This window comes from Bombina bombina, chromosome 9 (genome assembly GCF_027579735.1).
Source record: "Bombina bombina isolate aBomBom1 chromosome 9, aBomBom1.pri, whole genome shotgun sequence".
Lineage (NCBI taxonomy): Eukaryota > Metazoa > Chordata > Amphibia > Anura > Bombinatoridae > Bombina > Bombina bombina.
Genome location: NC_069507.1, coordinates 266,545,544 through 266,564,265, shown reverse-complemented (window position 1 = coordinate 266,564,265; position 18,722 = coordinate 266,545,544). Strand labels below are relative to the sequence as shown.

General features: G+C 30.6%; 1 protein-coding gene across 1 annotated transcript in view; it reads left to right on the top strand.

The window, feature by feature from the left end:
- Window positions 1-18,722, top strand: part of LOC128640574 (alpha-2-macroglobulin-like) — a 222,341-nt gene that overhangs the window by 84,911 nt on the left and 118,708 nt on the right. Inside the window, exons 16-20 of the mRNA XM_053693045.1 lie at window positions 13,173-13,320; window positions 15,132-15,272; window positions 15,402-15,640; window positions 16,539-16,686; window positions 18,513-18,579. Of these exons, the coding sequence (XP_053549020.1) occupies window positions 13,173-13,320; window positions 15,132-15,272; window positions 15,402-15,640; window positions 16,539-16,686; window positions 18,513-18,579 (743 nt within the window). The remainder of the gene's footprint in view (window positions 1-13,172; window positions 13,321-15,131; window positions 15,273-15,401; window positions 15,641-16,538; window positions 16,687-18,512; window positions 18,580-18,722) is intronic.

Here is an 18,722-nt window from a genome sequence, read left to right as displayed (position 1 = left end):
GTACAATAGTAACTAAATAGCAGTACAAGAGTAAAATAGTAACTAAATAACTGTACAAGAGTACAATTAGTAACTAAATAACAGTACAAGAGTACAATTAGTAACTAAATAACAGTACAAGAGTGCATAGGAGGGTAGGAAAATCACAAATTCCCTTAGTCTTTGGTCAATGTACTGGCTTGCTTTTTCAGTCAGATTATTTATTCCGAACACTATGGGGCAGCCTGGTGGATTGGTACTGTTTTTATGAATTTTCGGTATTATATAGAAAGTTGCCACTTTCGGATGATCCACTGTTTGGAATTTAAGTTCTTTGATGGTAATTATCTGATCTTGAAATGCTTTTTGTATCATTTAATTATCTACTTGCAAAAAACTTTGGGTGGGATTAAAGGTCAGCTGTTTATAACAATCTTGATTTAATAAGTGTTTTTATGCCTCCCTCATATACATATTTAGGGGCCAAATCACAATGCTTCCTCCTTTGTCAGAGTTGTGAATAATTACATAATTACAATTTCATTTCTTCCAGCGCTTTTTTTTCTTGTTTTGATTATTACCAGGTCAATTTACATGGAGTTTGGTGATTACCTCACAGCCTATTTTGTGGTAAACCTCTACACAGGAGGCATTGTTAATATTGGGGACATATTTTGATTTGTTTTTAGAAGATCTCTCCATTTGTTGATCAAATTGTGTTAATTTTCGGATAGAAGTTCTTCCATTAGTTGTATAGTTTGTAGTTCATCACTCGTCTATATATATGTGTGTATAATGTATATACACATATTAACACATAAAAATAAATGTATATTTTCATATACATTAATATTTAAAATTTTCTACTTTCGTTATGTGACTTACCCCTTTGCTGTGCTATGTTTTCATGCCATATTGTACAAGCGCACGATTACAAGTGGAGAGCAAATATGGCTTTTGCAAAAGCAATATATTGCACTCAACTTTTCACTAGTACAAGAGTACTATAGTAACTAAATAACAGTGCAAGAGTACAATAGTAACTAAATAACAGTACAAGAGTGCAATAATAACTAAATAACAGTACATGAGTACAATAGTACCTAAATAACAGTATAAGAGTACAATAAAAACTAAATAACAGTACAAGAGTACAATAGTAACTAAATAACAGTAAAAGAGTACAATAGTAACTAAATAACAATACAAGAGTACAATTAGTAACTAAATTACAATACAAGAGTAACTAAATAACAGTAAAAGATACATAACAGTACAAGAGTACAATTAGTAACTAAATAAGAGTACAAGAGTACAATAGTAACTAAATAACAGTACAAGAGTACAAATAGTAACTAAATAACAGTACAAGAGTATAATAGTAACAAAATAATAGTAACAGAATACAGATAATAACTAAATAACAGTACAAGAGTACAATAGTAACTAATAACAGTACAAGGGTACAATTAGTAATTAAATAACAGTACAAGAGTACAGAAGTAACTAAATAACAGTACAATAGTACAATAGTAACTTAATAACAGTGCAAGAGTACAATAGTAAATTTATAACAGTACAAGAGTACAATTAGTAACTAAATAACAGTACACGAGTACAATAGTAACTAAATAACAGTACAAGGGTACAATAGTAACTAAATTACAGTACAAGGGTACAATAGTAACTAAATAACAGTAATAGAGTACAATTAGTAACTAAATAACAGTTCAAGAGTAACTAAATAACAGTACAAGAGTACAATTAGTAACTAAACAACAGTACAAGGGTACAATAGTAACAAAATAGCAGTACAAGAGTACAATTAGTAACTAACAGTACAAGAGTAACTAAATAACAGTACAAGAGTACAATTAGTAACTAAGTAACAGTACAAGGGTACAATAGTAACTGAATAACAGTACAAGGGTACAATAGTAACTAAATAACAGTACAAGAGTACAATAGTAACTAACAGTTCAAGGGTACAAATGTAACTAAATAACAGTAAAAGAGTACAATTAGTAACTAAACAACAGTACAAGAGTACAATTAGTAACTAAACAACAGTACAAGGGTACAATAGTAACAAAATAGCAGTACAAGAGTACAATTAGTAACTAACAGTACAAGAGTAACTAAATAACAGTACAAGAGTACAATTAGTAACTAAATAACAGTACAAGAGTACAATAGTAACTGAATAACAGTACAAGGGTACAATAGTAACTAAATAACAGTACAAGAGTACAATAGTAACTAACAGTTCAAGGGTACAAATGTAACTAAATAACAGTAAAAGAGTACAATAGTAAATAAATAACAGTACAAAAGTACAATTAGTAACTAAATAACAGTACACGAGTACAATTAGTAACTAAGTAACAGTACAAGAGTACAATAATAACTAAATAACAGTACAAGGGTACAATAGTAACTAAATAACAGTACAAGAGTACAATAGTAACTAAATAACAGTACAAGAATACAATTAATAACTAAATAACAGTACAAAAGTACAATTAGTAACAAATAATAGTACAAGAGTACAATAGTAACTAAATAACAGTACAAGATTACATTAGTAACTAAATAAAAATACAAGAGTACATTAGTAACTAAATAACAATACAATAGTACAATAGTAATTAAATAACAATACAATAGTACAATAGTAACTAAATAACAGTACAAAAGTACATTAGTAACTAAATAACAGTACAAGAGTACATTTAGAAAATAAATTAGAGTACAAAAGTACAATAGTAACTAAATAACAGTAAAAGAGTACAATAGTAATTAAATAACAGTAGAAGAATACACTAAATAAAAGTACAAAAGTACAACTAGTAACTAAATAACAGTACAAGAGTACAATTAGTAACTGAATAACAGTACAATAGTACAATTAGTAACTAAATAAAAGTACAAGGGTACAATAGTAACTAAATAACAGTACAAGAGTAAAAGAGTAACTAAATAACAGTACAAGAGTACAATTAGTAACTAAATAGCAGTACAAGAGTACAATTAGTAACTAAATAACAGTACACGAGTACAATAGTAACAAAATAACAGTACAAGGGTACAATTAGTAACTAAATAACAGTACAAGAGTACAATTAGTAACTTAATAACAGCACAAGGGTACAATAGTAAATTAACAGTACAAGAGTGCAATTAGTAAATAAATAACAGTACAAGAGTACAATTAGTAACTAAATAACAGTACAAGAGTACAATTAGTAACTAAACAACAATACAAGGGTACAATAGTAACAAAATAGCAGTACAAGAGTACAATTAGTAACTAAGTAACAGTACAAGGGTACAATAGTAACTAAATAACTGTACAAGGGTACAATAGTAACTAAATAACAGAACAAGAGTACAATAGTAACTAAATAACAGTTCAAGGGTAAAAATTTAACAAAATAACAGTACAGGAGTACAATAGTAAATAAATAACAGTACAAGAGTACAATTAGTAACTAAATAACAGTACACGAGTACAATTAGTAACTAAGTAACAGTACAAGAGTACAATAATAACTAAATAACAGTACAAGGGTACAATAGTAACTAAATAACCATACAAGAGTACAATAGTAACTAAATAACAGTACAAGTATACAATTAATAACTAAATAACAGTACAAGAGTACAAATAGTAACTGAATAACAGTACAAGAGTAACTAAATAATAGTACAAGAGTATAATTAGTAACTAAATAAAGGTACAAGGGTACAATAGTAACTAAATAACAGTACAAGAGTAAAAGAGTAACTAAATAACAGTACAAGAGTACAATTAGTAACTAAATAGCAGTACAAGAGTACAATTAGTAACTAAATAACAGTACAATAGTACAATAGTAACTAAATAACAGTACAAGAGTACAATTAGTAACTAAATAACAGTACAAGAGTACAATAGTAACTAAATAACAGTACAAGAGTACAATTAGTAACTAAATAACAGTACAAGGGTACAATAGTAACTAATTAACAATACAAGAGTAACTAAATAACATTACAAGAGTACAATTAGTAACTAAATAACAGTACAAGAATACAATAGTAACTAAATAACAGTACAAGAGTACAATTAGTAACTAAATAACAGTACAAGGGTACAATAGTAACTAAATAACAGTACAAGAGTACAATAGTAACTAAATAACAGTACAAGAGTACAATTAGTAACTAAATAACAGTACAAGAGTACAATTAGTAACTAAATAGCAGTACAAGAGTACAATAGTAACTAAATAACAGTACAAGATTACATTAGTAACTAAATAAAAGTGCAAGAGTACATTAGTAACTAAATAACAGTACAAGAGTACAGTAGTAACTAAATAACAGTACAAAAGTACAATATTTTCTAAATAACAGTACAAGAGTACAATAGTAACTAAATAACAGTAAAAGAGTACAATTAGTAACTAAATAAGAGTACAAGTGTACAATAGTAACTAAATAACAGTAAAAGAGTACAATAGTAACTAAATAACAGTACAAGAGTACAATTAGTAACTAAATAACAGTACAAAAGTACAACTAGTAATTAAATAACAGTACAAAAGTACAATAATAACTAAATAACAGTACAAGAGTACAATTAGTAACTAAATAACATTACAAGACTACAAGAGTAACTAAATAACAGTGCAAGAGTACAATAGTAACAAAATAATAGTAAGAGTACAGATAGTAACTAAATAACAGTACAAGAGTACAATAGTAACTAAATAACAGTACAAGAGTACAATTAGTAACTAAATAACAGTACAATAGTACAATTAGTAACTAATAGTACAAGAGTACAATAGTAACTAAATAACAGTACAAGATTACTATAGTAACTAAATAACAGTACAAAAGTACAATAGTAACTAAATAACAGTAAAAGAGTACAATAGTAATTAAATAACAGTAGAAGAATACACTAAATAACAGTACAAAAGTACAACTAGTAACTAAATAACAGTACAAAAGTACAATAGTAACTAAATAACAGTACAAGAGTACAATAGTAACTAAATAACAGTAAAAGAGTACAATTAGTAACTAAATAAGAGTACAAGAGTACAATAGTAACTAAATAACAGTAAAAGAGTACAATAGTAACTAAATAACAGTACAAGAGTACAATTAGTAACTAAATAACAGTACAAAAGTACAACTAGTAACTAAATAACAGTACAAAAGTACAATAATAACTAAATAACAGTACAAGAGTACAATTAGTAACTAAATAACATTACAAGACTACAAGAGTAACTAAATAACAGTGCAAGAGTACAATAGTAACTAAATAATAGTACAAGAGTACAATATTTTCTAAATAACAGTACAAGAGTACAAATAGTAGCTAAATAACAGTACAAGAGTACAATAGTAACAAAATAATAGTAAGAGTACAGATAGTAACTAAATAACAGTACAAGAGTACAATAGTAACTAAATAACAGTACAAGAGTACAATAGTAACTAAATAACAGTACAAGAGTACAATAGTAACTAAATAACAGTACAAGAGTACAATTAGTAACTAAATAACAGTACAAGAGTACAATTAGTAACTAAATAGCAGTACAAGAGTACAATAGTAACTAAATAGCAGTACAAGATTACATTAGTAACTAAATAAAAGTGCAAGAGTACATTAGTAACTAAATAACAGTACAAGAGTACAGTAGTAACTAAATAACAGTACAAAAGTACAATATTTTCTAAATAACAGTACAAGAGTACAATAGTAACTAAATAACAGTAAAAGAGTACAATTAGTAACTAAATAAGAGTACAAGAGTACAATAGTAACTAAATAACAGTAAAAGAGTACAATAGTAACTAAATAACAGTACAAGAGTACAATTAGTAACTAAATAACAGTACAAAAGTACAACTAGTAACTAAATAACAGTACAAAAGTACAATAATAACTAAATAACAGTACAAGAGTACAATTAGTAACTAAATAACATTACAAGACTACAAGAGTAACTAAATAACAGTGCAAGAGTACAATAGTAACTAAATAATAGTACAAGAGTACAATATTTTCTAAATAACAGTACAAGAGTACAAATAGTAACTAAATAACAGTACAAGAGTACAATAGTAACAAAATAATAGTAAGAGTACAGATAGTAACTAAATAACAGTACAAGAGTACAATAGTAACTAAATAACAGTACAAGAGTACAATTAGTAACTAAATAACAGTACAATAGTACAATTAGTAACTAATAGTACAAGAGTACAATAGTAACTAAATAACAGTACAAGATTACTATAGTAACTAAATAACAGTACAAAAGTACAATAGTAACTAAATAACAGTAAAAGAGTACAATAGTAATTAAATAACAGTAGAAGAATACACTAAATAACAGTACAAAAGTACAACTAGTAACTAAATAACAGTACAAAAGTACAATAGTAACTAAATAACAGTACAAGAGTAGAATTAGTAACTAAATATCATTACAAGAGTACAATAGTAACTAAATAACAGTGCAAGAGTAAAATAGTAACTAAATAATAGTACAAGAGTACAATATTTTCTAAATAACAGTACAAGAGTACAATAGTAACTAAATAACAGTACAAGAGTACAAATAGTAACTGAATAACAGTACAAGAGTAACTAAATAATAGTACAAGAGTATAATTAGTAACTAAATAAAGGTACAAGGGTACAATAGTAACTAAATAACAGTACAAGAGTAAAAGAGTAACTAAATAACAGTACAAGAGTACAATTAGTAACTAAATAGCAGTACAAGAGTACAATAGTAACTAAATAACAGTACAAGAGTACAATTAGTAACTAGATAACAGTACAAGAGTACAAATAGTAACTAAATAACAGTACAAGAGTACAATTAGTAACTAAATAACAGTACAAGAGTACAATAGTAACTAAATAACAGTACAAGAGTACAATAGTAACAAAATAATGGTAAATGAGTACAGATAGTAACTAAATAACAGTACAAAAGTACAAATAGTAACTAAATAACAGTACAAAAGTACAAATAGTAACTAAATAACAGTACAAGAGTACAAATAGTAACTAAATAACAGTACAATAGTACAATTAGTAACTAAGTAACAGTACAAGAGTACAATAGTAACAAAATAATAGTAAAAGAGTACAGATAGTAACTAAATAACAGTAGATTACATTAGTAACTAAATAACAATACAAGAGTACAATAGTAACTTAATAACTGTACAGGAGTATAATTAGTAACTAAATAACAGTACAATTAGTAACTAAATAACAGTGCAAGAGAACAATAGTAACTAAATAACAGTACAAGAGTACAATTAGTAACTAAATAACAGTACAAGAGTACAATTAGTAACTAAATAACAGTACAAAAGTACAATAGTAACTAAATAACAGTACAAGAGTACAATTAGTAACTAAATAACAGTACAAAAGTAAAATAGTAACTAAATAACAGTACAAAAGTACAATAGTAACTAACAGTACAAGAGTACAAATAGTTACTAAATAACAGTACAAGAGTACCATAGTAACTAAATAACAGTACAAGAGTACCATAGTAACTAAATAACAGTACAAAAGTACTATAGTAACTAAATAACAGTACAAAAGTACAATAGTAACTAACAGTACAAGAGTACAAATAGTAACTAAATAACAGTACAAGAGTACAATTAGTAACTAAATAACAGTACAAGAGTACAATTAGTAACTAAATAACAATACAAGAGTACAATAGTAACTAAATAACAGTACAAGAGTACAATAGAAACTAAATAACAGTACAATAGTAACTAAATAACAGTACAAGAGTAAAATAGTAACTAAATAACAGTACAAGAGTACAATAGTAACTTAATAACAATACAAGAGTACAATAGTAACTAAATAACAGTACAAGAGAACAATAGTAACTAAATAACAGTACAGGAGTACAATAGTAACTAAATAACAGTACAATAGTACAATAATAACTAAATAACAGTACAAGAGTACAATAGTAACTAAATAACAGTACAAGAGTACCATATTAACTAAATAACAGTACAATAGTACCATAGTAATTAAATAACAGTACAATAGTACAATAATAACTAAATAACAGTACAAGAGTACAATAGTAACTAAATAACAGTTCAAGAGTACCATATTAACTAAATAACAGTACAATAGTACCATAGTAACTAAATAACAGTACAATAGTACCTAAATAACAGTACAAGAGTACAATAGTAACTAAATAACAGTACAAGAGTATCATAGTAACTAAATCACAGTACAAGAGTACAATAGTAACTAAATAGCAGTAAAAGAGTACAATAGTAACTAAATAACAGTACAAGAGTACAATAGTAACTAAATAACAGTACAAGAGTACAATAGTAACTAAATAACAGTACAAGAGTACAATTAGTAACTAGATAACAGTACAAGAGTACAAATAGTAACTAAATAACAGTACAAGAGTACAATTAGTAACTAAATAACAGTACAAGAGTACAATAGTAACTAAATAACAGTACAAGAGTACAATAGTAACTAAATAACAGTACAAGAGTACAATAGTAACAAAATAATGGTAAATGAGTACAGATAGTAACTAAATAACAGTACAAAAGTACAAATAGTAACTAAATAACAGTACAAGAGTACAAATAGTAACTAAATAACAGTACAATAGTACAATTAGTAACTTAGTAACAGTACAAGAGTACAATAGTAACAAAATAATAGTAAAAGAGTACAGATAGTAACTAAATAACAGTACAAGATTACATTAGTAACTAAATAACAATACAAGAGTACAATAGTAACTAAATAAAGGTACAAGAGTACAATAGTAACAAAATAATAGTAAATGAGTACAGATAGTAACTAAATAACAGTACAAAAGTACAAATAGTAACTAAATAACAGTACAAAAGTACAAATAGTAACTAAATAACAGTACAAAAGTACAAATAGTAACTAAATAACAGTACAATAGTACAATTAGTAACTAAGTAACAGTACAAGAGTACAATAGTAACAAAATAATAGTAAAAGAGTACAGATAGTAACTAAATAACAGTACAAAAGTACAAATAGTAACTAAATAACAGTACAAGAGTACAAATAGTAACTAAATAACAGTACAATAGTACAATTAGTAACTAAGTAACAGTACAAGAGTACAATAGTAACAAAATAATAGTAAAAGAGTACAGATAGTAACTAAATAACAGTAGATTACATTAGTAACTAAATAACAATACAAGAGTACAATAGTAACTTAATAACTGTACAGGAGTATAATTAGTAACTAAATAACAGTACAATTAGTAACTAAATAACAGTGCAAGAGAACAATAGTAACTAAATAACAGTACAAGAGTACAATTAGTAACTAAATAACAGTACAAGAGTACAATTAGTAACTAAATAACAGTACAAAAGTACAATAGTAACTAAATAACAGTACAAGAGTACAATTAGTAACTAAATAACAGTACAAAAGTAAAATAGTAACTAAATAACAGTACAAAAGTACAATAGTAACTAACAGTACAAGAGTACAAATAGTTACTAAATAACAGTACAAGAGTACCATAGTAACTAAATAACAGTACAAGAGTACCATAGTAACTAAATAACAGTACAAAAGTACTATAGTAACTAAATAACAGTACAAAAGTACAATAGTAACTAACAGTACAAGAGTACAAATAGTAACTAAATAACAGTACAAGAGTACAATTAGTAACTAAATAACAGTACAAGAGTACAATTAGTAACTAAATAACAATACAAGAGTACAATAGTAACTAAATAACAGTACAAGAGTACAATAGAAACTAAATAACAGTACAATAGTAACTAAATAACAGTACAAGAGTAAAATAGTAACTAAATAACAGTACAAGAGTACAATAGTAACTTAATAACAATACAAGAGTACAATAGTAACTAAATAACAGTACAAGAGAACAATAGTAACTAAATAACAGTACAGGAGTACAATAGTAACTAAATAACAGTACAATAGTACAATAATAACTAAATAACAGTACAAGAGTACAATAGTAACTAAATAACAGTACAAGAGTACCATATTAACTAAATAACAGTACAATAGTACCATAGTAACTAAATAACAGTACAATAGTACAATAATAACTAAATAACAGTACAAGAGTACAATAGTAACTAAATAACAGTTCAAAAATAACAGTACAATAGTACCATAGTAACTAAATAACAGTACAATAGTACCTAAATAACAGTACAAGAGTACAATAGTAACTAAATAACAGTACAAGAGTATCATAGTAACTAAATCACAGTACAAGAGTACAATAGTAACTAAATAGCAGTAAAAGAGTACAATAGTAACTAAATAACAGTACAAGAGTACAATAGTAACTAAATAACAGTACAAGAGTACAATCGTAACTGAATAACAGTACAAGAGTACAATAGTAACTAAATAACAGTACAAGAGTACAATCGTAACTAAATAACAGTACAAGAGTACAATAGTAACTAAATAGCAGTAAAAGAGTACAATTAGTAACTAAATAACAGTACAAGAGTACAATTAGTAACTAAATAACAGTACAAGAGTACAATTAGCAGCCAAAATAACAGTACAATAGTACAATAGTACCTAAATAACAGTACAATAATAACTAAATAACAGTACAATAGTACAATAGTAACTAAATAACAGTGCAAGAGTACCATAGTAACTAAATAACAGTGCAAGAGTACAATAGTAACTAAATAACAGTACAATAGTACAATAGTAACTAAATAACAGTACAATAGTACAATTAGTAACTAAATAACAGTACAAGAGTACAATAGTAACTAAATAACAGTACAAGAGTATCATAGTAACTAAATAACAGTACAATAGTACAATCGTAACTAAATAACAGTACAAGAGTACAATAGTAACTAAATAACAGTACAAGAGTACAATTAGTAACTAAATAACAGTACAAGAGTACAATTAGCAACTAAATAACAGTACAATAGTACCTAAATAACAGTACAATAATAACTAAATAACAGTACAAGAGTACAATAGTAACTAAATAACAGTGCAAGAGTGCCATATTAACTAAATAACAGTGCAAGAGTACAATAGTAACTAAATAACAGTACACAAGTACAATAGTAACTAAATAACAGTACAAGAGTACAATAGTAACTAAATAACAGTACAATAGTACAATTAGTAACTAAATGACAGTACAAGAGTACAATTAGTAACTAAATAACAGTACAAGAGTACAATAATAATTAAATAACAGTGCAAGAGTACAATAGTAACTAAATAACAGTACAAGAGTACAATTAGTAACTAAATGACAGTACAAGAGTACAATTAGTAACTAATTAACAGTACAAATGTACAATAGTAACTAAATAACAGTGCAAGAGTACAATAGTAACTAAATAACAGTACACGAGTACAATAGTAACTAAATAACAGTACAAGAGTACAATTAGCAACTAAATAACAGTACAATAGTACAATAGTACCTAAATAACAGTACAATAATAACTAAATAACAGTACAAGAGTACAATAGTAACTAAATAACAGTGCAAGAGTGCCATATTAACTAAATAACAGTGCAAGAGTACAATAGTAACTAAATAACAGTACACGAGTACAATAGTAACTAAATAACAGTACAAGAGTACAATAGTAACTAAATAACAGTACAATAGTACAATTAGTAACTAAATGACAGTACAAGAGTACAATTAGTAACTAAATAACAGTACAAGAGTACAATAATAACTAAATAACAGTGCAAGAGTACAATAGTAACTAAATAACAGTACAAGAGTACAATTAGTAACTAAATGACAGTACAAGAGTACAATTAGTAACTAAATAACAGTACAAATGTACAATAGTAACTAAATAACAGTGCAAGAGTACAATAGTAACTAAATAACAGTACACGAGTACAATAGTAACTAAATAACAGTACAAGAGTACAATTAGCAACTAAATAACAGTACAATAGTACAATAGTACCTAAATAACAGTACAATAATAACTAAATAACAGTACAAGAGTACAATAGTAACTAAATAACAGTGCAAGAGTACCATAGTAACTAAATAAAAGTACACAAGTACAATAGTAACTAAATAACAGTACACGAGTACAATAGTAACTAAATAACAGTACAATAGTACCATAGTAACTAAATAACAGTACAGTAGTACAATAGTACCTAAATAACAGTACAAGAGTACAATAGTAACTAAATAACAGTACAAGAGTACAATTAGTAACTAAATAACAGTACAAGAGTACAATTTGTAACTAAATAACAGTACAAGAGTACAATAGTAACTAAATAACAGTACAAGAGTACAATTAGTAACTAAATAACAGTACAAGAGTACAATAGTAACTAAATAACAGTACAATAGTACCTAAATAACAGTACAAGAGTACAATAGTAACTAAATAACAGTACAATAGTACAATAATAACTAAATAACAGTACAAGAGTACAATAGTAACTAAATGACAGTACAAGAGTACAATAGTAACTAAATGACAGTACAAGAGTACAATCAGTAACTAAATAACAGTACAATAGTACCATAGTAACTAAATAACAGTACAAGAATACAATATAAATTAAATAATTGTACTATAGTAAAATGCAGCTCCACTTTTAATCTGGCCCAAAATGAATTAAACTGTAGGTATTTAAATGCTAAAATAATGTGCCTTGTAACAGACTTGTATTCTTAGTTCATTTGAAACTTCTGACATTACTGCTTCCCCGGGTGTTTTCAGCTGCTTTCATATGAAACTCCTGTGAAATACTCATTACAGCCAATCACCAGCCAGTATGGCTGTAATACATTGGAACATGCTTTTAAGGACTTAGGAAATTACTTTTGAGCTATCAAACAGCAAATATGACATTTTATGTGAGTTTAGCATTCACTGCTGTATATAAGGCAGGTTTTTCTTTTTTTTTTTCTTTTTTGAGTAGGAAAATGTTTTGCAGTTGCACATAGCTGCAAGATTGGAATTTAGCTTGGTGTTGTCATTGGTTCATTCAGTCAGTGACCATACAAAGGACATTTACATTAATGCAAATATTAGTATCATGGAACTTATTTAAATCTTATTTTTTCAGATATACAACTCCCTGAGATACACCTCACTGAATGGGTATTGGTGGGCAGGATACAATGTGGCACCTCCGTCACCCCCATGCAGAGACCCCAATGAAGAATTGTTTTACAACGGATCTTTTTATAAAGAAGTTGGCTACACTGAAGATGGTGATACATATAACATATTCAGTGTAAGTACTCAGTCGGCTAATACCCAGAAAACACACATACATGGGCTTACTGGCAGTGGTTACTACAGGGAGTGTAAATAGAAATTACTAGGAAAATACAGAAGAGTTAATCTGGAATTGTCAGTGGTGCAAATTTTATACACAATATATTATAAACTAAACACGTCCAATTAAAGGAAAACATCTTTCTTGTTTATGCATCTTGTTATAAATCATTTGTATATTTTTATGTAGACAATGGTTGACTTGATAAAAAAAATGTTTCTTGTGAGCATTCACCAGAGATAGCTGCCTATCAAACATCTCATAAGGCCATAAACAATTAATCTCTGAGAACTTAGATAAAATACACCACACCTTAGACTTTTTAACAAAGCTGACATAAAATGATGTTGAAGAGAGATTTCCCTTTCTACAACCCATAACTGAAAAGCCTTATATCTTACACCACTTGTGAGGGCCACTACCCATCCCTACCTTCACTTGTGCTTAAAGTCCGACCCCTGAGGAGCCTGTTTACTGGAGACTAACACCTCAACCCAAAAATACTTTGGGTATCAAGAAACGAGAACTTTCACCCTCATCTAGATACAATGGTGTTGTAAGGTAAAGCATCTGTGTTACATCTTAATGTTCTCTGAATGTAAAGCCTCCATGCTCTATCACAGGATGTCCATTATATTCAGAAGACAAATAGACTCATGAAAGCTGAACACTTCAAATCCAGAAGAGAGAAAAGGTTTATTGACAAGCAACGTTTCGGGGCACCTGCTCAAGCTTGACAAAGGGGCAGGTGCCCCAAAATGTTCTTGTCAATAAACCCTTTTTCCCTTCTGGATTTGGAGTGTGCAGCTTTCATGTGTCTATATGTATGTTGAAGTTCTGGTCCTAAAACACATATTATATTCAGAAGGTTAGGAACAAAAAATATGATACTTCCTGAAGCTCTCTCATGGTTCATTATAGAAAATCCCACCAGTTGCAGATGCTTAAATCTTTAACACCAAGATTGGTACCACGCGCCTACAGTCATTGTTGATCTCAGAGCTTTGTCAGGTGCTGATTGGTACCACGTGCCTATACTCAGTGCTGATCTCATAGCTTAGCCAGGTGCTGATTGGTACCATGTGCCTATACTCAGTGCTTATCTCAGAGCTTAGTCAGGTGCTGATTGGTACCACGTGCCTATACTCATTGCTGATCTCATAGCTTAGCCAGGTGCTGATTGGTACCACTTGCCTCCACTCAGTGCTGATCTCAGAGCTTAGTTAGGTGCTGATTGGTACCACATGCCTATACTCAGTGCTGATCTCATAGATTAGCCAGGTACTGATTGTTACCACATGCCTACACTCATTGCTGATCTTAGAGCTTAGTCAGATGCTGATTGGTACCACATGCCTACACTCAATGCTGATCTCATAGATTAGCTAGGTGCTGATTGGTACCATGCGCCTACACTCAGTGCTGATCTCATAGCTTAGCCAAGTGCTGATTGGTACCACACGCCTACACTCAGTGCTGATTTCATAGCTTAACCAGGTGCTGATTGATACCACGCGCCTACACTCATTGCTGATCTCAGAGCTTAGTCAGATTCTGATTGGTACTACGTGCCTACACTCATTGCTGATCTCAGAGTTTAGCTAGGTGCTGATTGGTACCATGTACCTACACTCATTGCTGATCTCAGAGCTTAGTCAGGAGCTGATTGGTACCATGTGCCTATACTCAGTGCTGATCACATAGCTTAGCCAGGTGCTGATTGATACCCGTGCCTTTTCTCAGTGCCGATCTCAGAGCTTAGCCAGGTGCTGATTGGTACCACGCGCCTATACTCAGTGCTGATTTCAGAGCTTAGCCAGGTGCTGATTGGTACCATGTGTCTAAACTCATTGCTGATCTCAGAGCTTAGCCAGGTGCTGATTGGTACCACATGCCTATACTAAGTGCTGATCTCAAAGCTTAGTCAGGTGCTGATTGGTACCACATGTCTATACTCAGTGCTGATCTCATAGCTTAGCCAGGTGCTGATTGATACAACATGCTTATTCTCAGTGCCGATCTCAGAGCTTAGCCAGGTGGTGATTGGTACCATGTGCCTACACTCATTGCTGATCTCAGAGCTTAGCCAGGTGCTGATTGGTACCATGTGCCTATACTCAGTGCTGATCTCAGAGCTTAGCCAGGTGCTGATTGGTACCACGTGCCTACACTCATTGCTGATCTCAGAGCTTAGCCAGGTGCTGATTGGTACCATGTGCCTACACTCATTGCTGATCTCAGAGCTTAGCCAGGTGCTGATTGGTACCACGTGCCTACACTCATTGATGATCTCAGAGCTCATTGCTGATCTCAGAGCTTAGCCAGGTGCTGATTGGTACCACGTGCCTACACTCATTGCTGATCTCAGAGCTTAGCCAAGTGCTAATTGTTTTGTTGGCTCCATACACAGGATCACCTGTCAATCAAGCTATTGCACAAGAGTGTTTGTACCTACTAGTTGGTAAGTCAGATCTCAGGGTAGATCAAAATGCTTTAGAAAAAAATTATTTACCGATTTTCTACCATTAAAGAGTATGGGGATTTTTATAGATAAATCATTTAAAGGGGCAGTATACACCATTTTCATTTAACTGCATGTAATAGACACTACTAGAAAGAATAATTTGCACAGATACTGATATAAAAATCCACTATAAAACCTTTAAAAAAACTTACTTATAAGCTCCCAGTTTAGCACTGTTGCCGAGATTAGCCTGGGACACCCACTAAAAGGGGCTGATAGCAGAACCTCCCCCTTCCCTGCATATGAAAGCATCCATTACACAAAAAGAAACAATCTTAAGTCTGTATACACATTAGTATACATTGTTAAACTGTGAATCTTGGTTAGGAATCTGAAAATCAGCACAATGTTATTTAAAAATAAGCAAAACTATACATTTTTACAAACACACTAACAGATGGGCTGTATAAATGGATCATCTACAAAACATATTTGCACAGAAAACTCTAGTGCACAATGTCTGTTTAAATAGTTTTTTTTTTTAAAGGATTGTGATTACCTCCTAGTGTTCTAAAAAAATAAAAAAAACAAGCTCCTGTTCAATACAATAAAGTGACTGTGCAGTGACATTTCACCTAGGAATTGATACTTTTATTTTGATGCTTTTGCCTCCCTTTGTCTTTCAGGGCATTGGATTGGTTTTTGCCACAAATTCATCTCTAAAGAAACCAGAACTGTGCGGCTCGAGGTTTACGCCTTATTATATGGAGACTGAAAGTTATTCTAGAAGAATTGCTAGTGCAACGGTATTACCAATGTACACTTTCAAAGAAGGTGAGGATCAGTGTATATGAATAAAGCAGCAATATGTCCTCCTATCATTAGATTATAAAGCTTAAACACTCTATTACACCTCCCATAAATTATTTTATTAAAGGGACAGGAACGTCAGAATTAAACATGCATGAATCAGACAGAGCAGGTCATTTTAAGGCACTTTTAACTTCACTTCTATTTCAGATGTGCTTTGTTCTCTTAGTATCTGCTGTTTAAAAAGAATATGCACATATCCTACACTAGTGGGAGTTGCTGCTGATTGGTGCCTGCACACATTTGTCTCTTGTGATTGGCTAAATAGATGAGTACATCTAGCTGCCAGTAGTGCAATGCTGTTCCTTCAGCAAAGGATAACAAGAGAATGAAGCAATTTTAATAATAGAAGTAAATTGGGAAGTTGTGTGAAATTTTATATGCTATCCAAATCATGAAAGAAAATGTTGGAGTTTTCTCTCCCTTTAAGCACAGTAAATAAATATATATCATTTATTTTTACGCACATTTCTAGTAATCTATGGGGGAATTCTTCACTACCTGAGAGAGAATGGACTGCACTCAGCAGTTTCTGACCCTGTAACATGCTTTACAGTCATTAGATAAGTGCAGGCACTCATTTACATGTGGATTCTAATTCAATTTATTTCTGTGTAATTTACAAATTTAAAATATTTGTTAAAATACAATTTTTGGTGAACAATTTTGGTACGACTTTTGAGGCACCTTAACAATACCATTTTTTCTACGTATTTTTGTGAGAATGGTTCAGTTCAGATTTTCATTGTGCACTTGTGTAATATCAGCATCTCCTCCCCATATGAAAATGCAGTATATGCCCATTAGCGAGAATTTCACCAGGGAAACAGAAGGACTGGCAGCATCTTATAGAATCTCACCTGCCCAGAGAACTATAGAGAATAGGGCCCATAGAATTATCTGCCCTGGTGCTGGATAGATCTCTCTGAGCTTGTTAAATTTACTAATATTAAGCCCCTGATATAACTGTCAGAAGTAATATTGCGTCTTGCATAAGGATGTTCAGTGCTTTTTAACTATGTGAAACATGAAACGGTGACATTTGTTTTTATAATGCAGAGCTCAAAACATATTAGATTCTTTATTGTAATTGAGCCTCTGCTAGTGGTTGAACTGGTGCGTTCTATGGGCATAACTAAATGTTTTCCACCAGGTCTGGCGTATTCTTTAATAATTTCCGCTTGCAGATCTCACAGTTTTTTTCTCATAAACTAAAAGGTGGTGAAATTGTGTCAAAATACGCAAAACAAAACACATATATACTAAAATAGAGGCAATTGTAAGTTACTATACACTATAGATAGAGTAATCTGATCTATATTTGCTGCAGGACGGAATTTATAAAGTTCGTCCCCTGCTAATGTCACTCTCCCCTGCAAAGTTTCCCTTTCCAGCCAGCTCCATTACTTTCTATGGGAGACATCTCAAAGCTCGCAGGTTCTGCCCATTTATTATAGAATTTTCTGAGGGCAGCCCCTGCGAGTGTCCGTGCCTTTTTTCACATTCCTTCCAGCAAAGTTTTGAAAACTGGACCCAATGAGAGAAGTGAAGAAGGTCAAATATACACTAGTTTAAAGCACATTGTAATGGGCCTAGGGCAGCGTGAAAGCTAAGTATGCAGCAGATGAGACTAATATAATGTAACTCAGACATTCTGCTCACAGTGATATCGCTATAAATAGTTTTGTAAGGCACAAGGGGATCGCCTGTACCTGGCTATTAGGTATAACAAATGCCGGAATCTGATATTGTCATTAATTACAATTCCACAGACACTTCACTTAATACAGTTTCCCCAGTTACAACTGTCCGGACAAAATTCCCTGAAGTTTGGAAATTCAACCTCATACCCATTAGGTGAGTCACACTACACAGGTGCCTTACAGCAGTTATTGTGACATATACACAGCACAGTGACACTGACAGTACATAGCACACTGACACAACACACTCACACAGCACACAATAGACTGATACAACACACAGCACACTGATACAGC